Here is a 27,919-nt window from a genome sequence, read left to right as displayed (position 1 = left end):
AGGATCGCCTTCCTTCCTGCCTGGCGTGTGTGTGACGCGGTCGCCGCTGCGGCTCTTCGGCGTTCCCGTCGTCGTCGCTTGGCTCCGTTGCGCCGGTGGTGTTTGTGCGTGTGTGTGCTTGCCGGAGGGGTCGTCATGTTGGGTCGCCTGTTGTGACGCGTAGCTTCGGCGTGTGCTGCTGCTCCTGCCATCATGGCGGCCGCTCCCGTGGGGCTTCGTTTCGGTGGAGGAAGGCACGTTGTGTTTTTATTTTCTGGCTTATTTCTTTCTTTTTTTTTAACTTTAAGTGTTAGCTGTTTTCCAGCCGCCCGCGTTAGCCTTTGTGCTCCGCCGTCGTTTCATTCTCTCCCTCTTCTGTGTGTTCTCTTTTTCTCTCGCCGAGCCCCTCTCGCTCAATGTGGAAGGCATAGCGGCGGCCTCCTTTGCTGCTTTTCTCTCTCACCCACATTTGTCTTCACCCTCGCTGACTTGCGCAGCTACCATTCTTGTTTCAAGGCGTCTGGCCGCCACCGAATAAAAGAAAAGTGGCAATGGTTCGTGTTGCTTTCCGCGGCGTTCAAAACTCGGAGGGAATGGGGTGTGAATACAGTGCATTTCTAAAGCTGAGGGGGGGGGGGGGGGGAAGCGAAATTAGTGCCCACGCGAGGGCGGTACCTGTAGATCGCTTCTGCTGAAGTGGATAAGGACCTTGGTTCAAGAACGGTGTGACTGACTCGGCGGTGGCCACTTCCATACGTTACGATGACTGTTGTTTTGCTTCGAGTCTTAGCTTTATGTGCTGCCATTTGCGTCTCGAGTGAAAGGGTGAAATAAATATAGACGCCATTCTTGTTTTGGAGGGAGTGTACTATATAGAAGGCCGAGGTCGTGGCATTCACTGTAAGACACTGTGAGCCGCGTTTGGATTTTCTTTGACTGACGACACGCGTGCAGTTCAGCATTGCTGCCGTAACGAGAGATCTTATCACGTGGCGCGTGCTCGATCGGGCTGAAGGACAACCAACAGGAACGATATATATATATATATATATATATATATATATATATATATATATATATATATATATATATATATATATATGGCAAGAAAGAAAGCGAACACGAAGCGAATCTTAGCTGACAATGGTGCAATCGCTTGATCTTGTTATCGGTGACGGAGACGAGCGGAAAAGTACCGAAGTCATCAAGATTACGGTCGGGACGGCGACCATCGTGTAGTCAGAAGACCTTACTCGTCGACTAAAAAAATGGTTGAGGGCAAAGGACGCCTGGTCATAGTAAATTATGTCTGTATGTCACACTCAGCCCTGTCGCTTAGTTTTAGAGTTGTAGTAAACAGTAACATTGTAAACATTGTAAGGGGGGGGTGTAATCTTGGACAGTGTGGCTATCGCAGCGGATGCCCTCAGAAAAAAAAAAAGAGAAAAAGGTGGGGGGGGGGGGGGGAGGCGTGACCTGTGAGCTCCGATATGGCGTCGAAAGGGTGTTGTCCCTGCATCGGCCGCGGAGGAAGCCGCTGCGTTGGAGGGCACGGCTCGTGTGGCATGGCCGCCTCGCCGCCGTACTGGGAGCGGCTTGCTCGACAGGCCAGTGTCGCCCGCCGCTTCTGTTCCTCGCTTCTCGAATCGATCCGGCCTGGCCCTTCGAAATATGAAGCCGGCCGATGAAAGCCCCCCCCCCCCCCCCCCGTGACACGTGTTTCTTAGTTGTCGCTAATCGCTGTTGCTGCGCACTTTCCGTGCCGAAGAGGGTGCAAAGTGCGATGAACGCCCTATGGGGGCGGGTGGGGTAAATATATGGTTTTGCCTCTGTTGTCTGAACATGCGAGTATTTCACTTTGTGTAGCTGACTGCCACAATAATTGATACACGACACCGCTTCTGTTTTTTTTTTATTGCACAGGTGGGAGCCTGAGACAATGGACAACATCCATAGTCTGGACCCACGTAAACAAGAATTGCTCGAGGCTCGGTTTCTGGGGAATCGAGTGAGTCACTGCCCAGCAGCCAACGCATGATCTGTACTTGTTGTTGCCTTCCGGGTTTATCTCAAATGCTCTCTGGCCTAACAGTGTTGGAAGCTCGTACTTTGCTTCCAAAACCTGCTTACCGCTTTGGAAGCTTACTGGGCCCGCGATGACCTTGTCTCTCCCTGGTGGTGCAGCAACTGTGCAACCTGGGTCAGGGCGGTGCCTACCTCGGTCAGACATCGCAGTCCTCTTCTGGTGGTGCAATGGCGGCGGCGGCGGGAGTGAGCGGGCCCCTGGCGGGCGTGCCGGCCTCCCAGCTACTGGGCCACGTGTCCTCCTCGGGCAGCTCGAACAACACCAATCACAACCAGGACTCGAACATGAGCAACACCAGTCTTGGATCGCAGCACTCTGACAAAGAACTCGAGGTATGCCACCAATCGGTGATCACATTGGCTCGACTTTGCGCATGCTCTGCTTTCTTCTGTAGTAGGAGCAGCGTGCTGTACAGTACTTCTTAGCACATTTCTTAATATTGAAGGCAGGGGGAGTAGATGTGTAATAACACGGTCTGATGGCAATCGAGCCATTTCCATGGAATGGAAATGACACCGAATAAAGTCGTCACAATAATGATTTGAAACATTTTTCGTGGTTCCACGTGCGCACTCTTCATCATACTAAACACGAACACCAGCAAATAATGTTGATCACTTACTCAAACTGAGCAACAGAATTGGAACAACAAGCATTGAGAGTAGCCGTTCCTTGCTCTTCTGGTGCGGGGAATGCTTTGGATGAGTTGGTTAAAGGTGATCATATCATCAGGCAGCATTGAAGATTGCAGTAGAAATAAAGCCGCTGTCTGTTGTCATCTGTGCGCGTTTGTGGTGCAGGTTCTCGGTTTTTCAGGGCTGTTGAGAAAGAGCACTGTGAATACGTTTTTGTAACCATCATCTACTTAACACTATTGCACACTTTGAGCTTATTCATTAAAAGTAATTGACAGCTCACAATAGGAAATGACCCTCATGTCATTGTTGCATGTTCCCAGTACATTAAAAAAAAGTCTCCCCAAAGACTCAATTAAGACATCGTCATCAGCCTGACTACGCCCACTGCAGGGCAAAGGCCTCTCCTATGAATCCGCCAATCGTCCTGGTCTTTTCCTTTCTGCTGCCACGTTATACCTGTGAACATAATCTCATTGGCCCACCTAACTATGTCTCCTTCGTTTGTTTGCCTTCTCTGGGAATCTAGCCAGTTATCCTTATTGACCAGCAGCTATCCTGCCTACGTGATACGCGCCCAGCCCATGACAATTTCTTCTTCTTGATTTCAACTATGATATCCTTAACCCCGGTTTGTTTACTGACCCACTCTGCTCTCTCCTTGTCTCTTAAGGTTACACTTATCATTTTTCTTTCCATCATTTCCTGCATCGTCCTCAATTTAAGCTCAACCCTCTTTGTAAGTCTCCAGGTCTCTGCTACGTAGCTAAGTACCGGCAAAGTGCAGCTGTTATATACCTTTATCGTGAGGGATAGTGGCGATTGCCTGTCAAGATTTTAGAGTGCTTGCCAAATGTGCTCCACCCTATTTTTATTCTTCTAGTTACTTAAATCTCGTGGTTCGGCTCCGCGGTTATTACCTATCCCATGTACAACTTCCAGCGCCTCTTCACCTATCACAAAATGCTGGTTTCTGCAGAGACTGTTGGACATTACTTTAGTTTTGTGCATATTAACGTTCAAACCTGCCCCGCCGTGGTGGTCTAGTGGCTAAGCTCCTCGGCTGCTGACCCGCAGGTAGCGAGATTGAATCCTGGTTGCAGCGGCTGCATTTTCAATGGAAGCGAAAATGCTGTAGGCTCCTGTGCTCAGATTTGGTTGCACGTTAAAGGGCCACTCACCAGGTTTGACAATTTTGAGCTGACAAGCGCAATGCGTAAAAGAGGCGTTCATGATCACGTCTGCCGAAATTTGCAACGTTACACGCCGCAGAAATGGGTGAAGTTTCAAGATGAACGCTGCTCCTCCTCCCCTCTGCCGGCACACGTCGAGAGAATGAGGGCATGACGTGGGCGTATGAATGGCCCTACGTACACGGCAAAGCAATGACGTTGGTCCTCTACGTAGACGACTCTGACGATGTCAACAGTATGCCACGTGACATGGCAAAAATTATTTAACACAACTTGCGTAGTTTATCTATTTGTTACTTTAAGAGATTGATAAAGCTTGAAATAAATAATGAGACGCAATGAAAAATTGTGCGCATTTTTCTTTCATTTTTTCCTTGTGAAATGCTACGAGATGAGGGGCTAATGTGCCAGCGTTTCGCATGCGTTCGTGTCCCCGCAGTCAGCGCATTGAGCAGACGACCGCCGTTGAACGCTCCTACGCGTTCGCACACTCATTGTGCTCATCTACTCTGTCGCGTCTAAGCCAGCGTTTCCAAACCATCCCGCAGAAGCAGGCACAAGACCACAATATAACGCTGATCAACAAAGCAACGCTACTTGCCTGCTCGGGGGTTGAACTTGTTTGGGCACGTCATGCGCACGTCACCTCATGGTTGGGTGCTGGAGAGGGTGGGAAAAAGATTTGGCTTGCGAAGGCTACACGGAGGAGCGGCAAGGGTTTTGAGCTCGCCTCATCTCATCCTCGTTTCGTGCCGCTTCAAAAAACCCATTTTGTGCGCTCGTGATGAACCGATTTGAAAAAGTTTTGTGGCAAAATGTTTCTCATCGGACTCCCAACAACTTCCACTGTCTAACTAAAATTCGGTATGGGGCCGGGTGAGTGGCCCTTTAAAAAAACCCCAGATGGTCAAAATTTCTGGAGCCCTTCACTACAACCTCTCTCGTAATCATATGGTCAGGGGTGAGACAGCTGTGCATATTTCGCATTTTTGATACATTTTCGTTTCTTTGCATTCTTTCAGACCTACTTTTCTCCTTTCCGTGTCCAGTTTAGTAATTATGAGCAGCAATTTTCCCCCGAGTTACTTATCAAGGCAATGTCATCAGCAAATCACAGGTTGCTAAGATACTCTTCATTAACTCTTAATCCCTAACTATTCCCAATCTAGGGCTCTGAGAACCTCGTGTAAACACACGGTGAATAGCATAGGAGAGATCGTGTCTCCCTGCCTTACACCCTTCCTTATTGGGATTCCGTTGCTTTCTTTATGGATAAGTATGGTGGCTGTGGATCCACTGTATATTTCTTCCAGCGTGTTTATGTAGGCTTCATCGATGCCCCGATTCCATAGTGCCTCATCGATGCCCCGATTCCATAGTGCCTGTATTACTTACTGCTGATGTCTCAACTGAGTGAAACACCTTTTTGTCAAGTCGCCTGTACGAAATCCTGCTTCGATCTTCTAGTTGATTAAACTCTAATGCCCCCTTAATTTTAATAGCTATTATTTTTGTAAATAGTTTTAGGAAATGGACAATAAGCTGATTTGCTTGTAATTTTTCAAGTCATTGACGCCTCCTTTCTTATGGATTGAAATGATGTTAGTGTTCTTCAAAAATTCCGGTACCCTTCGTTTTAATGAGACATATCTTATAGACAGGCAATGCTTTAGATGTCTGCATTGTTTGCTCCTCAAAGGTGGATGCATACGAGGCTGCACCTATTCGGGCACACTCTAGACTTGCATCACAGGCCGAACAGCCTATAGCACCTGGCTTTATGAGGACATTGCCAATTGCTTGTGTGGTATTATATCTTTAGTCACGGAGCTGATCGGCTGCCGCACTACAGTCATATGAGGGGCAGGGCCTTCTCACACTTCGTAAGTTCAGATTTGGGTGCACGTTAAAGATCGAGTGGTAAAAATTTTCGGAGCCCTCCACTGCGGCATTTCGCATAATCATATAGTGGTTTTGGGATGTTGAACCCCACATATCAATCAAATCAATTAGACTTCGTAAGTTGTATCCGACTATAGTATGTATTACCTAAGCATGTTTCTAGAGAACTCATTTCCATTTGCTGCAGTGATCTTGCCCCTGTACCTTCCAGCGCTGTAACAGTGACTGGAAGCTTCGGTAGACATCGTGAAATGTGGCAGGGTTCTCTAAATGTGTCATGAGCCTGTTAAAGAGCGCAAAGCTGTGGGGTGTTCTTTTGCAGTGCGTGAAGCCGGACCTTCAAATCAGATTCCTAATGGGCAATTTTCATATTGACACCTCTGCAGTCTCAGACACCGGAAAAGCACCTTAGGACACCTCCCCCGTCGGAACGGAAAAGGAAACGGACGAAAGAAGACACTGCTTCAACTGGAGGTACCTGAACAATGTTGATTTTGCTACTGGAAAAAGTAGGACAGCCTTTCTTCTAAACTTTTGTATAAATACAGTTACCTTCCCGTGCGGAAGAGTGCTAGTGAACATCGGTTGGTGCAAGATATTGAAGCTTTGATCGCTTTCACGAGATAGCATGGCATCTCTTTATTGTCTGGCCTTCTTGTGTAGCCAGTGAAATGTTCGTTGATGTTGCTGTCCTTGTACTTGTAGCATTAAAGAAAGCTTGCCTTCGATGGGGGATACGAATTTAGGTTAGGGCTTTGGAGGGGCTAGTTGGTATTCGGTGTAGTTTGTGTAGTTCTCTAGTTGTGCATCAAAGTTTGTGAAACTTAGCACATATTTGCAATAAGTTATTCTAACTTCAACAGTTTCTTATTAAGCTTTTCATGCTCAAATATTTTGAATAGCAAAAGTGCCTTGCAAATGGAACTGTATCCTTTCTCGCTTTTCTTTAGCTCGTACAGCAAGTCGAGTTTCTTGAGGTGAAATCTTCCCCAGCAGTAAAAAGTAACGGGAAGTCCTCATCATGCCCCTTGATAGCGTAATTTTTAAACTTTACTTCAATGGTTGTCATAATGACAAGTTATTTTTTAGTAACTGGGCATACATACATGCACTCTATGGCTTAACATTTCGGAGGTGTGCAGGACTGCACAGCTGTAATTAAAGCCACATTTTGCTCTTTGCGGCAACTTTTTGTTTAGTGTAAACCTTGCGGGATCGCTGGGTGCTCGGGGCCAAGTGGCTCATGTAGTGCGTGGATTCAGCACAAGTCACAATGCTGATGCAACCTTATTGAAACAAGTCTTGTAAAGGTAACTTGTTGCGAACGTCTCTGCCTGCTTGGGTCGTAACATTACAAATCTCCGTTTTGTAGCACTTCACCATCTTCTTTCTTGAGAAGCGTGTGAACTATGAGCGTGTTGGTACACATTCATAATACAGTGCAGTACAAAAGCAACAAGGAAGAGATAGCACTCTCTCTTGGTTTCGTGCTGTGTTTTACTATGAATCTTTTCTTTATCATGTAACTCCACTAGTCTGTGCTTGTGTTTTAGTTAGAGAGGAGGCACTACTGTCATGCATGTCCCTTCCCGTGTCCTGTTCCTATGTCCTTTTTCCACTCTGGTTGTGAACCTGCCAACTGAAATGTGTACCCTTTAAATTCGTAGCATTAAATTTGACTTGCCATGCAAGCTGTAAACATTTTTAGAGATAACCTTGTTGGGTGATTAAGAATTTGTGAGTACTCCAAATTTTGAATATATTATATTAGTGTTTGCTATTCGATTCGTGCCGGAATTTTACTATTCGAACTGCTCAAACTTCTCGAAGACCAATACTGTCAACGTCAGACCGGCTGTGGTCAGATCTTCAACAGGCTTCATTCCACCATGCTTGTATTTTGGCAAAGCAGTCTTTCAGGCCCTGCTACTGTTGCTATATAAATTGACGCATGAAAACAATGGTTCTAACATTGAGATAATAGATGGTGGCAGAGGGGTGGGGGAAAACTTAAAGTTGTTTTGGACCTGAAGTTTGGGCAAGAAATCTGAAAAATTTGATTTTTTTTTAGCATCCAAAATTTCAGATGTTCTTATTTATTGATGTCTACAAAGCAGATCTGAAACTCGAGACTCCAAGGGTTCACACATCAGTTGGGCTTCAGCAGAAGTTGAAAGAGGAGTGGAGGCATAAGAAATGGCACCTTTACTTTTCACGTGTGTGGTGTTGTCAGCAATATTTTCGTTGCATCAAATCATGTACACAAACACAATTCGGCCTCTGCATTGCCTCATTCTTGATAACACAACTATGAAACACCACCCCATCAGCGCTTTATAAAGCTAGTCAAAACCAACACTTTCATGCTGCTGTCTTATAAGATTACGTTTATGAATCCACTCAAACTTTTTTTTCTTCAATTTTGTTTTGAAGTATTTGAAAAATATTCTAGAAACATTTGATTTCCTTGGCGCTCACGCTTCAATATTCGAATTTGCTTTGCACACGAAATTTTCGTATTAGCACAGCTCTACTTTATATTTAAGAAAAGCAACTCATTGCTGTTATGGATTTCAATTCAATGCGGCTGAATTGTGCCCTGCATGATCAACCCACTTGTTTCGTTAAAATTATTTGTATGCTGGTAAATATGGGGCTGTAGAATAAGCAGAATGTTCTTTTTTAACCCCTAGCAAAAGGAGTTCGAACAACGGTTCCCGAGAACCCAAAGAAAATAAATGAATATTTTAAGGTAAGTAGATCACCTGTTTTCTCTGCATTTTGTAGACTGAGACGTGAGCTCGCTAAAGAGTATGGGAGACAGGCTGCTAACAGTGTGAACAGAGTGGACTCACCGAAGTAAACGCATCCTTGTATGTTTCCTTGTGAGATTGATATTATGAACTTGGTCAGTGCATCCATATTTAAGCTGTCCTCAGAATGTCCATTGTTGAGCCATTGAATTTAAGCAGAAGTGACATCTGTGGTTCGGGTGGTGACATATTATTGGAAAGATGTTCGTGCACTGTATCAGGCAGTGATAGGGCTCTCGAATTCTTTGTCCAAGTGTTCATTGTGCTTGTTGTACTTATCAGTTTGACGTCTTTTGCCCACCTTTGGAGTTGTCTGTATTTTTCTGTGAGTGCCTCAAACGTTAACGTCGAACGATTTAGTCATTTAGTTTAATAAATGTGTAAAAGCAGGGCTTCACAATAACAAAGTGTAAAAGCAGGGCTGCAATAAATGTGTAAAAGCAGGGCTGCACAACATGTACAGCGGTGAGCACTGCGAGGGTGAGCATGCGAGTTCGTGGTCGGCGGCTCTATGAGCGCCACGTTGACACCCATCGTCGGAAACATTGCACATGCGCAGCATGTTATGTGTGATACACTCTTTCTACCACGCTGTCCATTTAATGGATATGCTTGTTTGTTGTCTGCTAGCCGTATTTTTGTCTGCTAAGCTGATGCATACAGGATTTGGCCTGAAGCATAAATCCTTTGTGCATTTGTACGTTGATGTACTTTTGGAATGGTTTCAACAGCCACTGCAGAAATCGGATCTTGTGGAAATGGGCTTTGATTCAAGCCTCGTTTAAGTTGTGCAGCCCTGCCGTCAAAGATTATAGAGATATGCTTGAAAGCAAGCACTGCATTGTCATCCACAGAAATTGTTTGTGAAACCTTTTTTTTTGTTGCCTAAATGTCAACATCAGCATCAACTTTTTTTTTTAATGCATTTTTCAAGCTAATGCAACCAGTTCATATGCAGTTGACTTTCGTCAATTCGACCTTTAGGAACCAACAACATAAGTAGAAATATACAATAGGTCAAGGGAAGAAGTAAAATAAAAAAAAGCAAAAAGGAATATGCCACTGATTTATGTGTCAGTCAGTATTTGATCATTTCGCGAGCAAATCAAAGTTGCCCCATTATAACGTCAAATCGGAGCAAATGAAGATGCACACTGAAACGATGCCGGCAAAGACACGTGTCCAAACACAAGGATTGGGTCTGTCTTTTATTTGCACTAAATTCATTTTTCACCAAGTATGCACTAAATATAAAATGCAAGAACTAGCCCAAGAAAGTGTTCTACTCAGCACCATTCTGTCTGTTCAAAGTTGAAAACTAACTTCGAAATTACATTTGAATGCCTAAACCATGTGCAAACCTGAACACAGGCCTGATTTATTAGCAAAGAAAAAAGGCGTGTCTGATTTTGGCATTAAGAAAAAGGTGTAACCTTCAAACGTGTGCTTTAAAATATTTATTTTCTAAGTACTTTATTGCTTTGAGCAACCCTTCATTCTCTTCACAATTGATTTTGCGGTTGATGTTCTGCATTTGTTAATTGGTTCCTCAACCATCGCGAATAAGATGGCAGTCTGCATGAACACTAGAATAACTACTTCGCTAGTCCTTTCTGGTATGACTCTGTCATTGTACATGCAGTTTTAGTTTCGCCTCGGGCTGCATTGGCCGAGGAATTTTTCAAGTAATCTTCTAAATAAGATAAAAGCACACATTATAATCTTGTGAATGTTGTATTAATTAATTGCAAGCCACCATTTTTGCATTAATGTCTTCCTGGAGGCAAATAAAGAATTGGGGGATTTCACGAAGGTGTGACGCATTTTTGGCACATTTGTTCCCGAACCCCAATAAAGTCAATTGCTGCTGCTAGTGTGGCCATTATTGTGGTCACCATTAGAGTTGGATGCGTGTCTCATGGCCGGCCAGGTTTCGGTTATTCGGCAAGGGCTACTCGGGAACAGAATAATGAAAGTTTGGTACCATAGAATTGTTTTTTCGATGTTGGCCTGAATTGTCGATAGCGAACCAGGCAAACCTGAGTCTAGTTGACGGAAGTCTACTGTGCGCGATAAGGACAGATTTAGGCACGCGAGTTGAGGTATAAAAACTCGTCTCGCTGTTGAGGTAAATGTTGCAATGAGTGCGCGAGAATGTACTTGCGGTTAGCATGTTTCTTAACGAGAGGAAATCTGATGGAGAGTTTTGGTTTCCTTTTGTTTTTTTTTTCTTTCTCTCTCTCCTTGCCTTGCACTCAGAACCAGGGGCATAGCCCCAGCCGCTTTGGAGGGGCCAGGTCGCCTGTCCCTCAGGGCTACTGCCTGGTATGTGTCGTCGCGCTCGTCATGTCACTGCCAGTTCCACTTTCTCACTTCTCATCAACTTGCCTCATGCATTGCCCCATTATTTAACATTAGTATCCAGGTCGGTTCGTTTTGCACTTAATCATCATGATTGTGCTCCTCTCTGCTCGTTTCTTATTGTCCGAAAACATCACCACCATTTTCTTCCCCGAGTCTCATGAAAGCTGTGGGCTCTTCTGTATTCTGCGAGCTTTGCCTCCTTGCCTGCCCCTCTCCTATTTTTCATTTTTCTTGGCAGGCTGTCGATGTAAAAATTCTTAGCACTCTATTTTGACCCTCTGGTGATGTGATTGCTTTTTGCAAAGTAAAGAGAAATGTGTGGTGAAGTTTTTAAAGTATGCTGCATTGCAGTTTCCTTGTGGACAGGGAATCACACTTCTAGTTAGAATTTGAAAAAAATTTACTCCATGCTTGTCAAGTCACGCTCACTTTAACTGCTGGGTATGCACAAATTTTCTACCTGTTCAGCAGGGGTTTCATTTACCATTCTGTCTCTCTGTCATTTTATTCATAATACTTATCCAGGTAAGGGGGGTGCATGTCAGTGATTGGACCACCTGTTTTTTTTTTGTCTCTTAGCGAAAACGAATCGGCATTTAAATTTACTATCTGCATCAAATGAAACCTCAACAGCGGCAAGCCCAACGTTTATAGATAGTACTTTTTCAGTTCCACAACTCTTCGCGGCACGCCTAGGGAGAAGGTGGCCGGTCGCCGCACTCGCCACCACAGTGCTGCTGTCGCCCAGTGAGAGCGAGAGTCGTCTGCTAGCATGAAGGCTGTCGCTTGAGCCTTTGCGTGTGCTCGAGTGAGAATTGTGCAAACAGTGTACTTGGTCTTTACTCTCGCTATTCAACAGAGGCCACATGCTTTATAAATCATGTGCGTTGTATGACTCACGAACTTGGGGAAAAACCTGTACGTACTTTAATATTTGGGGTTTAACGTCCCAAAACCACCATATGATTATGAGACGCCGTAGTGGAGAGCTCCGAAAACATCGACCACGTGGGGCTTTTTAACGTGCACCCATATCTGAGCACACGGGCCTACAGTATTTTCGCCTACACCAAAAATGCAACCGCCACACACGGGATTCAGTCCCGCGACCTGGGGGTCAGCAGCAGAGTACCTTAGCCACTAGACCACTGTCTGTGGCGGGGCCTGTGCTTACTTTGCAAGCATTCGTTTTGCACAGTGACAAAGTTCTCGCTTCATCCTGCACCTTCCTGTGCCTATTGCATCAAGACCATATCAGTAGTTTACAGTTGAACGTGCTAAAAAAATACAAATCTGAAACATAACGCACTCGGGGTTACATAGCATAAGAACTTGGCGACTAGTAAATTTCGTAGGATGAATTAAACACTGTTCTTCATCTTTTTTTTTTTTTGCGATGGGAAAGTGCATCACGAATTGATAAAAACTGACATACACATTTCATTGCAGGAATTACAATTCATTCATTTTACAGCCCAAAGAATGATGTCTAGCGAAGAGAATAGTCTGATGCATAATATGTGCTACATCGCTAAAGTGACGTTTTCATAAACCTTGCATTGTACTAAAGGACATTACACATTGAGGCCCTTTCAAAACGCTAAGCAACTTGCCTGGCGACAACGTTAACATATTACACGGTAAAAGCAAACACAGATTATTGGGATTCAAAATTAATAGTAAAACTTTATTTACATATGTGTACATACGACACAGAATTGTCGACAGGTTTACTGTAAAGAAGTTTGTTAAACTAGCTTTGCCTGCTTGCGCTGTCTTTGTGCCCGTACGGCACTGGGGTTCTCTAAGTATTTGGCCCGTGTGAAGGAGTGCATACAAGCTGTTGAATAAAAGTGATTGGTGAGCAGTAAACTGATTGGCATGCTTGGAACAGCCAACAATATTTGTGCTTCTTTTTACTAGAGCATCCAGCACATTCCAATTTAAGTCACCAAAACATGCACCTTTGCTAGCAATAAGTCACCAAAATATGCGCCTTTGCTAGCATGCTTCATAGCGTGTTCTGCAGAACACACTTCTTTATCTGCATCAATCAGAACAGTGCCATCGTTGTGATGAAGCCCACCTACAACATTTTTTGTCACTCCGTTGGAGTTGGTGACATCGATAAGAGGGAAATCACGGCAAAATTGTTTTTGCATGCACAATTTTTATAATCGCTTGCGCATCTCGTGCAGAAAATATGTTTATCTCTGCATCCAAGCTGTGCAAAAGTCTTCCATTTGCATGGATGACATATGCAAGGTCCTTGTGAATCGCGGCGCTCTTCAGGATCCAAAAACATCGTCCTTTATTCCCGCATTGTAAAAGACAACCTGCCGAGGTTTACCAGTGTCCTCCTCAAGGTCCAACATTCTCCAGTTTTTCGGAAGCTTTAGAAATGAGCGGTTTTCAATAATCTGTACGAAATCAATGCTGTACACGGGATCAGAAACCTTTTGCTGGTACTCTACTGATGGCGTAGAAACAAGTACGACATTTTTGGGTAAGCTGGCCCTATCCTTAGGCGACCGCCGCTTTTTTATCGTTCTTCACAAATAGCTTGGAACATACGGATATAGATACGGCACGGCTTCAGCTTGTAATGCCCAACATTTTCGGTGTATTTCAACAACCCGGCTGTCAATGACATGCTTAAGTCTTCACTATGTCATGTTGCATAAAATGAATGTCACACACCTTTCTTGCTCAGAAGTTCACCGGCACGGGGAATAGCTCTCACCCATCTTTCAAGCAGCTGCGGATTGGATAACGGTACAAAAAGTGCCACTTTTTTTGGATTGCTTTTGTACCCGCTGGTGCAGCCAGGCATGAATCAAGTTGGCATTGTAAAGCTTGGCAGCTCCAAGACGTCCTGTAGCCGGTAGTGCTAGTTGCCACAATTCAAAGATGATTGAAGTCGTTTAGGATAACTACACGTGCGCAGAGTCACAAGGGCGAGCGAAAAAATGAAAAAATCGCGATGATAGCCGCGCACGCGGCCAAGCAACTGCTTACGCCCGCGACAGTTCTGCTCGCGACTGTGGCGCATTCTCACTGCCCAAATCAAACCGGTGGCCGTGGCGGCGGCGGAGTTACGGAACTGAAAAAGTATCTCTAAATGTCGGGCAAGCCTTTGTGATGGTATAGTGCGCAATGTCCACTTATCACCATGGACTGGCATACATATATGGACAGAGCTGCCAAACAGGATGCGCGTGCCTGTCAATTGTGATAACTGGACTATAACGATCGCAAAGGATGCTGTTCAGGTTTCATTTGATGCTGATAGTACATGTCCACCTCTTTCTTGCCTCTACTTTTACAAAACTTATGGGCTATGCATTTCTCGCTTAAGCTCTGCTATTGTAGTTAGTGGCTCGTGTGGTTTAGTGAGGTTTGCAATCAGTGTATTTAAAAAAATTTTTTTAAGTGTAGTTTACAAGACTCATGAGGCCATATTTAGCATCTTACTTTGCATCTTTGCTTGCCTTATATTCTTGTGCATGCTTTAATTTAAGCATTGGCTTACTGCCATTCAGGGCAGCCGCCCGCAGCCTTTCAGTGCAGTGGGCCTAGTAGCCAAATAGAGCTTTTAGAGTGCTATGAGGACATTTAATGAAGAACAGGATGCTGACTGTGACTACACTTGACAGATGGATACTACACGATGTTAATTTTGTTCATGTTATGTACTACGCATTCAATCTTCGCAGTTAAATATTGTGAATGTTTCAGACCTGCTAAGTGTTTTGCGCCTATTGCAATAAGCATTCATGACTGTGCATGGTCTTTCTTGTATGTGCTCTGATTGCCTGCGATTCCCCACTTGCGGACTCATGCCTATCTAGGAAGCTGTCATTTCTGTTGCCGGTCAATTTTAGCTGCCCTCTTTTCGGGAGGTCTCAGCACGCTCACTGCACCATTTTTTTTTTCCAGGGTGGCAATCCACTAGTGTCCCCGTTAACATCTGCACTGAACAGTGTAGATTATTCGGGGCTTATGGCACCACCTCAGAGGCCTGCACACGTGATGATGCGGCAGGTCCAGACAGATCTCACCATCAACAAAATCAAAGAGCTGGAGAGCAAATCGGCCATGGACCTGGAAATGAGGGACAACCGGATAGATGAACTCCAAAGGGTGAGTTTATGCAGCACTGTGGTATTTTTTGTTTCTTCAAAAACTCAATTGATCAGCTTTTCACAGTTCATATGTACTTGATAGAGCTGTTTACAAAAGGAGGTTTTGCCCAGTTTATGGCATTAAACATTTTTTTACTGATTAAAGTTGGCCCGCAACAAACAGACAGTGAGGGCCCAGAGAGGCCTTGCGAGTTTTATCTCAATTTTTGTGATGATGCTTCATTACTGCACTTTCAAAGGATGGAAGTCCCCGCATCGATATGTTTTGTTCATTTATACCAAGAAATCATAACTGCTCAACCATTTAGTTTTGTTATTCACTTGTTTCAAAAGGAATTTTTTTATGTATGCTTATTTCCCAAAAATAAATGTTTCCACGTCGCTAAAAAAAAATTGCCATTCTCCAGGATGATGTTGCACACAAGTCTTCCTTTCAACTTTGCTTCATTTCACAGGCTACTGCACTACTGGTGTGCTATAAATAATTGCTATGTGTGGACGTCGTTTGGTGACTTCTTTACCTTGGCATGAGTTTTGTTACAGCCTACCAATTTCTTTGGAGAAGTACATATTTCTGTTAACCTAGGAAGATTGATTTCGCATTAATGTCAACATCATATTATGCTGTGAAGTTGCACTGTTGGACTTTTAGTGCTTTCTCTTACTGTTGCACATGAAATCTGCACCAGAAGCACGTTGGGCTTCAAATTGGGCTTGTCCGAACCACAGGGAGTAGAGACTCCTTCCTATTCCTCAACTGCACATAAAGACTTGCGGTGTCTTTGGTATGGTCGCCTAATTATTGCACCCGTATGCTTTGCAGGGTAGCGAAGAACTGCGGCGGCAAATTCAGGGACAGCAGAAACTAATACAAAAACAAGAGGAGCAACTCCTCAAGTGTATAGATGTTACAAAGCAACTTCTTATAGAAAAGGTGAGCTTTCCCTCTCCTGCTCTCGCTCCTTTTCTTTGTTTCTTTTACTGTTTGATGTAGTCATTGCTTACCTAATTCAGTTCTAATATAGTTCTAATTGCTCATCCACCATATTTTGCTTGAGCATGCTTTGTTTACTTGGCGTTCACAGTTAATAGTTGTGTTCATGCAACAACCTTGGCTGTGGGGCTCAACCACCTCAACGCATAGAACTTTGACTTTAGCAAGGTCATGTTTCCGAGAAGTATATAATGCTGGAACAAATGTGGCAAAATAAAATGGTGGCTATGACGTCATCATAACTTGTTTTATTAAGACGGCAGCCTGGTGATGTGAGAGAAGTCAGGGTGTCCTCAAAGGGTCCCTTTAGATGGTGTCGATACCTTCAATATTCGAACTTCATAATTGCTGTAAAATACCTTCCAAGCTATATTTGCTGTTGATAGTGAAGAGCTTCACAGCAGTGAATGCTAAATGAGCTAACAGAATACAAATATCAGCACAGTGCTTTTCTTGCCAATTTTTGTTAATTGGTTCTGTTGGAAAGTATTAAGGCCACCATAACTACAGATACTGCATCGCAGCTCGTATTGAGTGCTGCCCTACCATGTATGAAATTGTTGTTTTCCTGTACATGTAACATTTTAACAGAAGTCATTGTTTGCCTTTGTGACTTGTACAACAAGAGGGAAAAAAATAATAACCTCTGGTTTCTTTTGCAGTCGGCAATGGAAAAGAAACAGTCTCGGCAGAAATGTATGCAGAACAGGCTAAGGCTAGGTCAATTTGTGACACAGCGGCAAGGGGCATCGTTTGTTGAAAACTGGGTAGACGGCTACGCTTTCAACGATCTTTTGAGGTATGTGTTGTTTATCTATATTTTACTGAATGTACTGGTAATGTTTCTTTTCCGATTTGTTTAACTTGGGCACTGGAGCATGAAAATCTGGGATGAATACTTTACCTTCCAAATTTGCTTCTCTGTCGAAGCCATGTGAGTTAGGGAAATGGCTGGAGAAATTCAATCTTGAATTATGTCTTTGACTCGGGGTATGTTTTTGATGTATGTGAGTCATTAGACAAACATGAAGATTGTCATGTGTGCCGCGCACTTCAGGTGAGGCCCCGCTGATCCAACATCGACGTGCGGCAGACTCGCAGGCTTCCGCTTTATGCTTCAGGCTGCGACACCTGAATGGCCTCGAAGTGGCACATTTCAAATTTATTTGCAGGTTGGTCGACCCGTGCGGGGTTGCACGTGTGGTGATGTGTGGGCCTGACCGATGCACTCGTAGAGCAGACACAGATATTTGATTAAACACAAACAAGTATTTAATTAAAACAAAGGCAATGGCAAGGAGAATACAAAATATAACAGAGAGGAAACAACACTAATACGTGCGATGGAAAGAACAGCTATAACAAAATATGCTCTAAAAAACCTACAACTGGTACAAACAAAACACACACACGTGGAATGCTAATAAAGTAACAACATGATGGAAATAAGAGATACAAAGAAATAATTACGAAAGCATCATGCTCGGACTTCGGAATTTCTGCGTGCGATGCAGCGCACACATCAACTGCCATCCCGAAGAAGTCAAAACTTTCTCAGGCGTATGCGTGCTCCCTTACCCTCTAGAGGTGATTTCCTTTTCTTTGAACACATGTGTGTCCCCTTTGGTACAGGTGTAGGGAAGACGCGGCGCCGCCGCTGCTGCCTCGTTAGTCGCCGGATGTCGCCCTCCCAACACAAAAGCATCATTCCTTGGACGATGGGGCGCGCGGGCGAGGTGAAAATTGCAGTCGTTTGTGACAATGTGTTTTGTGGTGCTGCCTACATATTATGCATTCTTTGTGTCTTCAATACTTCCGGTAAAGGAGTGCGAGCTGTTGTCTTGGTGCCCACTTCTTACAGGAAGCAGGAGCAGATCACGTCAGAGCGGGAAGAAATCGAACGCCAACGAAAGTTGCTGTGCAAGAAGAAGCCCACGACGGGGCAGCCCAAAGGCAAGGGGGCAGTGGGGTCTAACAACGGGACCGGTGCAGCCTCTAGTGGGCTGGCCAATGGGGAGTTTGTCAAGCCGGAGTCTCCCAAGGACCTGGCGCTCCTGCGGTTGTCCTGGTACGAGTACTACGAGCAAGAGGAAATCCTGAAGTTGCGGCAGGTGTCACTGAAAAAGGAGGACACCGACCTGCAGCTCGAGCTGGAGAAACTGGAGCGGGAGCGAAACCTGCATATTAGGGAGCTCAAGCGCATCCACAATGAGGACCAGTCCAGGTACAGACGGTGAGCCTGTTAGGCTTGCGTTCCTGACGCAGGTTGTTGTTGTTAAAATTGCTTCTAGTTTTGTTGACATTTTGTGAATGGTGACATTTTCGTGCAGTAAGTGCGGCATGTCAGGGGTGGGCTAACAGTGTGCTGTTTGTTGAGCCAGAAATACTCTGGTTGGGATCACAAGAATAAGCATAGGATGGTGCAGTTGCTTTCTCCTAAACTGTCGTCAGATATTTGCCCTTTAAGGTATTTATGAACGTAAAATGAAATGAGTAGATATTCATAGGGGCAAACGAAGAGACTAACTGATTGGTTTTTAAAACCTCTTTATAAGAGGCATGCTCCAGGCAGCAATTCTTTTCTTTTATATGAGAATGTCTCTTATAAACAGGGTACTTCGTAGGAATTTTATTGTCAACCAGTATTTTACTTTACGCACCCCGGTGTGTGTTGTATCAGCTCTTCTTGGATTGGCATACCTTAATGCTGGGCCTTTAGCTTTATATGTGTAATGTATCACTTGTAATATAAAAAAAAAGTAAGCACTGTGGAGTATTATCATATGAAATGACTGTTTTTTTTCCTCGAACACCACAAGCAGTGAACAGATTGTGATGTTTTTAGTCGCTGCTTCATTCTCTTTGACATGACTAAAAGTGTGTAAGTTACTTTATCCTAACCTTGAGTGCAATCTTCTAGGTTTAACAACCATCCAGTCCTAAACGAGAGGTATCTACTACTAATTTTGTTGGGCAAAGGTGGCTTCAGTGAAGTACACAAGGTAAGCACATTATTGACAGCTGGTTTTTCTTCTTTGTACTTGCAGTTTTTTTTTTTCTTACTGAATTCAATGCACTGTAATGCTCATTTGCAGGCATTCGACCTTAAAGAACAGAGGTACGTTGCGTGTAAAATACACCAGCTTAACAAAGACTGGAAGGATGACAAGAAGGCAAACTACATCAAGTAAGTGTATTGTGAGTTGGCTAGGGTGCCAGTCCTTCAGATAAAAAGTAGCAGTTTTTGTGCGTTTATGAGATACGCTTAGAAGCTGTAGAAAAGTCATTTTTATGTGCTTGCTTCTTTTCTAGGCATGCATTAAGGGAGTACAACATTCACAAGTCTTTAGACCATCCGAGGGTTGTAAAGCTTTACGATGTCTTCGAAATAGATCCTAATTCGTAAGTACCATTCACAACTTAAGTGGCCTCATGATTACATATGTATGTGTGAATGATGTAACAGGTAGCGATTTGTGCCTTCTGTTTTCTCTTCGTTTCTACTATACAGGTTTTCGTCTTGTGGGGGGTAAGCTGCCATTATGTGCACTCGAATTTTGTTTGAAATCTATCATGGCATTCTCAAAAGTAACGCTAAGGTATAGACTGCTACAGCTGCCAGCTATCCCCGACACAATCATGTTATGCTTTTTAATTTTCCTCTTTTATTATGATACTGTTATACAAAGCATTTTGAGGCTGGAGAAAATTACAGTAATTACTATGGTCACAGTATAACTTCGCTGTGACCTTTGGCTTTAGCAAAGTAGCCACTCCAATCCCTTACTTTATGCTTTAGCAAAGGGGCATTTCAGTGACGTTCAAGGGCTTCGACCTGAGTAATTGGGCATCAAGGACCATCGTTGCAATTCGTTTGCTACCTTTTGCAGGTCGTGGCTAAGGAAAGGCACTAACAAGATTTTGCATCGTGCATCATCATATTTCTAGATCGCGTGAAAGGGTTGTTTTGTTTTTAGTTTCATGTGTTGGTCTGAGAGCACATTTTTCCTAGCGAAAAAACATAGGCACAATGTTTTGTGTAAGCCTTTTTGAAAATTATTTTGAGCTTTGCCGTAAAGTGCACGAAATTCATTTGTGTATTCTTTCATACAGTGCAACTTGTCGTAGTACTTGTAGGGAAACATTCCTTATTGGTGAATGAGCTATAAAGCAAAGAAATACTAAATGCCCTGTCACATGAAGTGTAGGAAATTAGCGATGAGCTTTTATGCATAAGGGGTGCCTGCTTCTTGATTAGTACATTTTATGACATAGGTAACTTGTTTTATGAGAACAGACGATGATGCCAAGGAAAGTGTAGGGTATGTTATTTAATTGTAATGGTAATGTAAAAAAATAAAAGTCCTCCTCTTCTGCCAAAATGGCTTCTGGCGGCCCTGACTGACACTCCCAAGTTTGAATGCACATATATGTACTCTATGAGTGAAAAGAGGGATGACCACCGCCGTAGCTCAGTTGGTAGAGCATCGGGGGGGTGCGTTATACGAAGGTCGCAGGTACAGTCTCTGCAGACGGCAAATTACCTATTCGTCCACTTTTCGTTCTTCACATTTAGATTACAATTTCTACTAATATCATCTTTTATACTTTTAGTTCTCGTTAATATTGTGTCTACCGAAGAAAACAATCCCTAAGTTTATGCTTCATTTCATCATAAATAACTCGTTCGTTTGTTGTATTGCTCAAGCCAGAACAATATCCCAAATGTAAGGAACGGCCTTTAATTGAAGAATGTACGATGTGCTTGTAAATGCAAGTTGTGTCTGTTTCGTGCCCGAGGGTCGCTGATGTAAACGGGAGTTTTAATACGAAATCGGGACGCATCAGGAACTTTATGGCACTAATGTTGTTCGTCTGCTAAACCCTTTGTTAGGCGGTGCACTTTCAGCCCTTAACAGCAGTGCTGTTGATTTACCTCTTTTGAAAAGATAAGAGAGTGTGGCGACTATAAGTTACGTTAAGTTTTGAAAAGACAAGAGAGCGTGGCAACTATAAGTTAAGCTAAGATGCTTGAGCACTTAGTCATTAAAAACTGGGGCCTCTGGTACATCATGGAAGTAACTGAGGGAAATGTGTGGGCCCTTTTTCTAGCATTACTAGTGTCGTTTGATCTCGCCACTCTATTCATTCCAGTTAAATGCCCTTTTAGGCAGTTTGCACTTCACTCTGCGTGTGTGTGCATATTCTCTTTCTACAGATTAGCGTCTCTTGCACGTGGGGGCTCTCACATTGTGTCCTCTGCTTTGTGTCGTTTGAGCAGCTTTTGCACAGTGCTGGAGTACTGTGACGGGCACGACCTGGACTTCTACCTCAAGCAGCACAAGTGCATCCCTGAGCGAGAAGCACGCTGCATCGTCATGCAGGTGGTGCACGCCCTCAAGTACCTCAATGAAATCAAGCCACCCATCATACACTACGACCTCAAGCCGGGTTAGTGATTGTCGAGCCCTTGCACGATTTGTCGAGGCAGTCTTATGTGGCATCTGACTTGTAAGCGGATCTTCTTACTGTTGCGTAGCTTCAAACGTACTCCTGTGAATAGTGTACGTAGTATTCGCCTCGAAATGGCCCTGAGGCTCCATGAGAGATTAGAATGCACTTAAGTCTCATCATAACAAACTCGCATTTGTTGTGAAAATACTTCATTATATCCAAATACTTGTTATAACTAATAATTTGTTATAACTGTGTTTGTTATGTCGAAGTTGGAGCGTACATGCTAAAATACGGGCATGCTGTTTAGCGATTGCTCATGCAATTCTTGGTCATTTAGTGGTGCTGGATGAATGGCTGCACTCTGTAAAGCATCGGTAAAGCACTCTGTAAAGCATTGAATATAAATTCAATGTCGTGTGTTCACCCGATGTTTGTATGATCCATAATTTGGAAATAGGGAAAGTTAGCATGCATCAAAAAGAAAGCTAGCATATATTATCATTTATTATCATTTACTGCTCCTCAGGGCCACAGCAATGTCATGAGCAGCTCTGAATGATTACCTGTTGAGCTTTTAGACGACGGCAGCCATACTTGCACAGTCAAATACCGCTACTTATGGCGGCACGCACGAAATGTTGATTGTCGCAGAATTTGGTTGCTGTGAAATTCCATGTATAGACCACAAAAGTTTGGAAGATTTGATCATAACTTGTTCTTGGGTATCTGCAAATGCATGCGTTATCTTTTGCATTGACCTGCCGCTAGTGCAGATGTGCTTGGCCACACATCATGAGAACACACTTTCTCGTGTATAACGTGCACAAAATATACAGAAAATTTGGAGCTAAAATCAAAGGTGTAGGTTGTACACAAATTTTGAAGTGCAAGGTGGCTTCATGGCATGCCTTCATGGTAATGCAAGGAAGGAAGCTATGCGATCCTGGTATGTGTTCTTCTGTCTCCCACGGTTCGTAGTCTGCGGTGGCGGTTATACATGAGAAGATGCGATAACCAGACTAATTGGAGTGCGCCAATTGCATGGTGCCGTGAAGGAGCATGCTGAAGCTTGGCTAGAGACAAACTACCGTATATACTCGTGTAAGGGCCGCCCTCGTGTAAGGGCCGCACCCCAACTTTGAAAGCGGATATTTCGAAAAAAAAAAAAAACAAAAGTTCAAAATGTCCCGCCAGAAAAGTGTAGTTAGTTCATTTACAGCCAGATGGCGCTGCACGCTTTTCCGCTTTTATTCTACTTCCGCCGACGCGCCGACCACGCTGTTGACAGCGCGCCGCCATATTTGCCTTGTGCGGCCTCTTTGTTGGCATCGTTCCTAGCATCGTGTCGATACGTTGGCAGCGCGACTTCAGATCGGTGTCGTCGGTGTCACTTTGTTGGTTGTAGTGAACCCTGCAGAAGCCAGCGCACGTGACGGACGATGGGCCGGCATCTGAGATCATTCACTGCAGCATTTAAGCTGCAAGTGATTGACTATGCCGAGGAGCACGGGAAGCGGGAAGCTGGACGAAAGTACGACGTCGATGAGAAGCGCGTGCGTTACTGGATGAATCAGAAAGATGCCCTCGCCGCTACTAACAGGAGCCGAAAGGCGTTTCGCGGGAAAAAGTGCAAGTACCCGCAACTCGAAAGCGAGCTCGTCAACTACGTCGTCGACACACGAAGGGACGGCTACGCCGTATCGACTGACATGATACGCGTCAAAGCCCTCAGCATCGCTCGCCACATGGAAATACCCCCGGCACAATTCAAGGCAAGTCGGGGCTGGGCTACGCGGTTTATGAACCGTAACCAGCTTTCTATTCGGCGCCGAACGACGATTTGCCAAAAACTGCCGCGCGAGTACGAAGACCACGTCATTAAGTTTCATCGCTTCGTGAATGCTCTCAGGAGGGAGCATGAATACGACCTGTCCCAAATTGGGAATGCGGACCAGACACCTGTGTGGTTCGATGCACCGGAAAGCACCACAGTGGATTTAAAAGGTGCGAAAAGTGTGTCTGTGCGCACGACTGGTGCAGAACGCCAAAGGTGCACTGTGATGTTGTGCATCACGGCAGACGGCAGGAGGCTTCCGCCGTACGTCGTATTTAAAAGGAAGACTCTCCCAAAAGAGAAGTTCCCTCAGGGAATCGTCGTACGTGCGCAAGAGAAGGGCTGGATGTCCGAGGAACTGGTCGTTGACTGGATTAAGACCGTCTGGGCAAACAGACCTGGAGGGCTGTTACAACGGAAAGCCCTCCTTGTTTTGGACAGCTTTAGGGGCCACTTGACCGACCGCGTCAAGAACCGAGTTGCCGCAACTCGTACGGACTTGGCCGTCATTCCCGGTGGCCTGACGAGTGTGCTGCAGCCGCTCGACGTATGCGTCAACAGACCATTCAAAGTGGAATTTCGCCGATGTTACTCTGAATGGATGGCTGGAGGCGTCCACGAGAAGACCCCTACAGGACGGCTGAAGCGGGCGTCGCTCCAACAGGTGTGTGAATGGATTTTGAATGCGTGGCGTGCCATGTCAGTAGAAGTAGTTGCTAAAAGCTTCAAGGTAACGGGAATTTCGAACTCCATGAACGGCACCGAAGATGACCGTCTCTGGGAAGACGCGGACGCCGAGGCGAGCTCCTCCGAGAACGAGGACAGCGAAATGGAATCCGAATAAAAACATTTCTGGCATGTCATTTGTGACTCTTGCACTCTGCTACTGTTGCATAAACAGTACAGACCTTTGGCCTGTACTGCCTGTACTAAATCGGCCTGATTCGTGTAAGGGCCGCACCTAGCAAAATTTTCGAAAAAAAAGTGCGGCCCTTACACGAGTATATACGGTAAGCTGCAAGTGATTGACTATGCCGAGGAGCACGGGAAGCGGGAAGCTGGACGAAAGTACGACGTCGATGAGAAGCGCGTGCGTTACTGGATGAATCAGAAAGATGCCCTCGCCGCTACTAACAGGAGCCGAAAGGCGTTTCGCGGGAAAAAGTGCAAGTACCCGCAACTCGAAAGCGAGCTCGTCAACTACGTCGTCGACACACGAAGGGACGGCTACGCCGTATCGACTGACATGATACGCGTCAAAGCCCTCAGCATCGCTCGCCACATGGAAATACCCCCGGCACAATTCAAGGCAAGTCGGGGCTGGGCTACGCGGTTTATGAACCGTAACCAGCTTTCTATTCGGCGCCGAACGACGATTTGCCAAAAACTGCCGCGCGAGTACGAAGACCACGTCATTAAGTTTCATCGCTTCGTGAATGCTCTCAGGAGGGAGCATGAATACGACCTGTCCCAAATTGGGAATGCGGACCAGACACCTGTGTGGTTCGATGCACCGGAAAGCACCACAGTGGATTTAAAAGGTGCGAAAAGTGTGTCTGTGCGCACGACTGGTGCAGAACGCCAAAGGTGCACTGTGATGTTGTGCATCACGGCAGACGGCAGGAGGCTTCCGCCGTACGTCGTATTTAAAAGGAAGACTCTCCCAAAAGAGAAGTTCCCTCAGGGAATCGTCGTACGTGCGCAAGAGAAGGGCTGGATGTCCGAGGAACTGGTCGTTGACTGGATTAAGACCGTCTGGGCAAACAGACCTGGAGGGCTGTTACAACGGAAAGCCCTCCTTGTTTTGGACAGCTTTAGGGGCCACTTGACCGACCGCGTCAAGAACCGAGTTGCCGCAACTCGTACGGACTTGGCCGTCATTCCCGGTGGCCTGACGAGTGTGCTGCAGCCGCTCGACGTATGCGTCAACAGACCATTCAAAGTGGAATTTCGCCGATGTTACTCTGAATGGATGGCTGGAGGCGTCCACGAGAAGACCCCTACAGGACGGCTGAAGCGGGCGTCGCTCCAACAGGTGTGTGAATGGATTTTGAATGCGTGGCGTGCCATGTCAGTAGAAGTAGTTGCTAAAAGCTTCAAGGTAACGGGAATTTCGAACTCCATGAACGGCACCGAAGATGACCGTCTCTGGGAAGACGCGGACGCCGAGGCGAGCTCCTCCGAGAACGAGGACAGCGAAATGGAATCCGAATAAAAACATTTCTGGCATGTCATTTGTGACTCTTGCACTCTGCTACTGTTGCATAAACAGTACAGACCTTTGGCCTGTACTGCCTGTACTAAATCGGCCTGATTCGTGTAAGGGCCGCACCTAGCAAAATTTTCGAAAAAAAAGTGCGGCCCTTACACGAGTATATACGGTAAATGTTGAAGCTCTGTACATGCAGCTGGAGATCTCTCTTCTTTTTCTTCTTTTTTTCCGTTACTCATGGTCACATGCCAGAAACAACACGCCACAGCTATCTCTGGCATGCCGAATAATTTTTCCCGACGTTGCTGCGATCGTATTCTTATGGGTAGCATTTTTTGCGGTGGTACAGAGAACAAATCGCTCGATGCTTTGAGCAAACATTTGTGGTTCTAGTATTACAATAGTGTTCCTATTACAAGAATTTAGCATTTGGGTGTTAGGTTCAGTATTTAATGTGCTAGAATGCCGTACCCAGTCATTCTTTATGGGACACGCAATTGGTGTCTGTGAAGCCACTTATGAGCACAAGAGTTTGTCGATTTCCTCTTTTATTTGTAATGGTGATTTTCTTTTGTCTGGTCATTGCATCTTCAATAATGTATGTGCAGGTAACATCCTCCTGGGAAGTGGCAGTCTAAGTGGAGAGATCAAGATCACAGACTTTGGTCTCAGCAAGATAATGGATGATGACAACTACAGCCCAGAGTACGGGATGGACCTAACATCGCAGGGTGCTGGCACCTATTGGTACTTGCCACCTGAGTGTTTTGTAGTGGGCAAGACGCCACCTAAGATCTCGTCCAAGGTTGATGTCTGGAGTGTCGGTGTCATCTTCTATCAGTGCCTCTATGGCAAGAAGGTTGGTGTTCCCTGCTCCCATAATGTGTTCTTTTTAGGTCTATGAACAATGTTTCTGACCCAGCATCTCAGCATGGATGGCACGATTCCAAACTAGGTGATAGTCTCGAAATGCACACCTATGATTAAGCTCATTGCTGCCCGAACTTTTATCACCCGTATCAATAGGCCCAATGTTGTACCTCATAGTCGTGGTGGCACCTTCAATTCTCAGCATCTAGTTTCACCATGAAGTGTTTGATAAATGACACTACTCCCCTCCTCTTGTGAAAATATGCTGTAAAGCTTTCATATGGTGTAGTCTACCATTTCAGGGGAAATCTTATATTGTCCTATTCATCATGTTTATATTGCAAACAGGTTTGTCATGCAACTACCATGATCCTGGTGGCTGTCACCATTTTTCTGGTGTGCTTGGGTCAAAAGCAGCCTTAGGAAAAAGCTAAGGCCAGTCGCACTATCATGTTCGATAAACAATTAGGCCAAAAGGAGTGGGGCTAAAAAAAAAAATGTCTTGTCAGTCATGTTTTCACCATATGATGAAACTAATTCTCATTTAACCATACCTTCAACGTAAGGGATAGAGGCTAGTAGCTCGTCATGGCAAAAAATAAATAACAAGCCACATGCTTCCAAGTAAAGTTACAGCAGAGCCTCAGTTATACGTTCCGCAGTTTTGCAACAGCCCACATTTTACGATAAATCGGCTCGGTTCCAGTTAAACGGCGCATAGGAATATTGTTTTGTTAAATTCAGTTATGTGACGTAATTTTCCCCCGATTCCGCATTGTGCAATGACTCTCTAACACTGTCTGAGAAAAAAATTGCCTTTTTTACTTCAATCTAACACCTACTAAACTTTCGCAGGTGCGAAATAAAAATTGATATGCCCCTAAAATAGTGAGGCAGATATGGTATGCCTCCTTGAAATAAAAGGTTCAATGTACGTGTATACTGGCCATAAGTTGAGAATATAAATTCACTCGCACCTCTTTCAGTTGAATGCACAGCTGTCTTTCTCAAGAATAATTTAGTCCACCTTTGTTGGAGAAGTGCAGGGTCATGCTATGTGCTTTATTTAGGTGGTCTGTACACTTTTTTGGGCAAGGCTGAGTGTCGCTGCCTGTAATCTTAGTTTTTCAATTATAAAGCCCGGATTATACGATGTTTCTGCACGGTTCCCTGAAAGTCGTGTAATCGAGGTTCCACTGTGTAAACATTCTTTGCATTACCAATGGTACAGATTTCATAGGACATTTGTTTCACCTCCTAATACATAAGGGTTGCAGTATATAATGCAGGATGTGCCAAATGCCTATTCGGTTTCACATTGTGATATCTTTTAGAGGGTGCCATATTAAACATCATGAATAAACTCATTTGTGTCTTGAGCATCAGATCTTTACTGCATTATCTTGCTGTTATGCCTGTGGTTATTGCGAACACA

General features: G+C 44.7%; 1 protein-coding gene across 7 annotated transcripts in view; it reads left to right on the top strand.

Moving 5' to 3' along the window:
• The window catches only part of LOC119159598 (Tousled-like kinase), a 157,584-nt gene that overhangs the window by 121,759 nt on the left and 7,906 nt on the right, over nucleotides 1-27,919 (top strand). For 4 of the 7 annotated variants that reach the window (XM_075891460.1, XM_075891461.1, XM_037412403.2 and 1 more), the window contains 14 exons: nucleotides 1,903-1,987; nucleotides 2,164-2,397; nucleotides 6,182-6,269; nucleotides 8,489-8,547; nucleotides 10,868-10,933; nucleotides 14,912-15,115; nucleotides 15,941-16,051; nucleotides 16,774-16,910; nucleotides 17,973-18,344; nucleotides 19,032-19,113; nucleotides 19,207-19,298; nucleotides 19,424-19,513; nucleotides 21,393-21,562; nucleotides 26,223-26,473. In XM_075891460.1, coding sequence (XP_075747575.1) covers nucleotides 1,919-1,987; nucleotides 2,164-2,397; nucleotides 6,182-6,269; nucleotides 8,489-8,547; nucleotides 10,868-10,933; nucleotides 14,912-15,115; nucleotides 15,941-16,051; nucleotides 16,774-16,910; nucleotides 17,973-18,344; nucleotides 19,032-19,113; nucleotides 19,207-19,298; nucleotides 19,424-19,513; nucleotides 21,393-21,562; nucleotides 26,223-26,473 — 2,025 coding nt within the window. In that variant the 5' untranslated portion in view covers nucleotides 1,903-1,918. Of the gene's footprint in view, nucleotides 1-95; nucleotides 234-1,902; nucleotides 1,988-2,163; nucleotides 2,398-6,181; nucleotides 6,270-8,488; nucleotides 8,548-10,867; nucleotides 10,934-14,911; nucleotides 15,116-15,940; nucleotides 16,052-16,773; nucleotides 16,911-17,972; nucleotides 18,345-19,031; nucleotides 19,114-19,206; nucleotides 19,299-19,423; nucleotides 19,514-21,392; nucleotides 21,563-26,222; nucleotides 26,474-27,919 lie in introns of those variants that run through there. The other 3 variants (XM_075891458.1, XM_075891457.1, XM_075891462.1) reach the window with 3 other exon arrangements.

This window comes from Rhipicephalus microplus, chromosome 1, assembly GCF_043290135.1.
Source record: "Rhipicephalus microplus isolate Deutch F79 chromosome 1, USDA_Rmic, whole genome shotgun sequence".
In the NCBI taxonomy this organism is placed as follows: domain Eukaryota; kingdom Metazoa; phylum Arthropoda; class Arachnida; order Ixodida; family Ixodidae; genus Rhipicephalus; species Rhipicephalus microplus.
The sequence above is the reverse complement of the archived record's forward strand: the minus strand, read 5'-3'. Positions and strand labels throughout refer to the sequence as shown.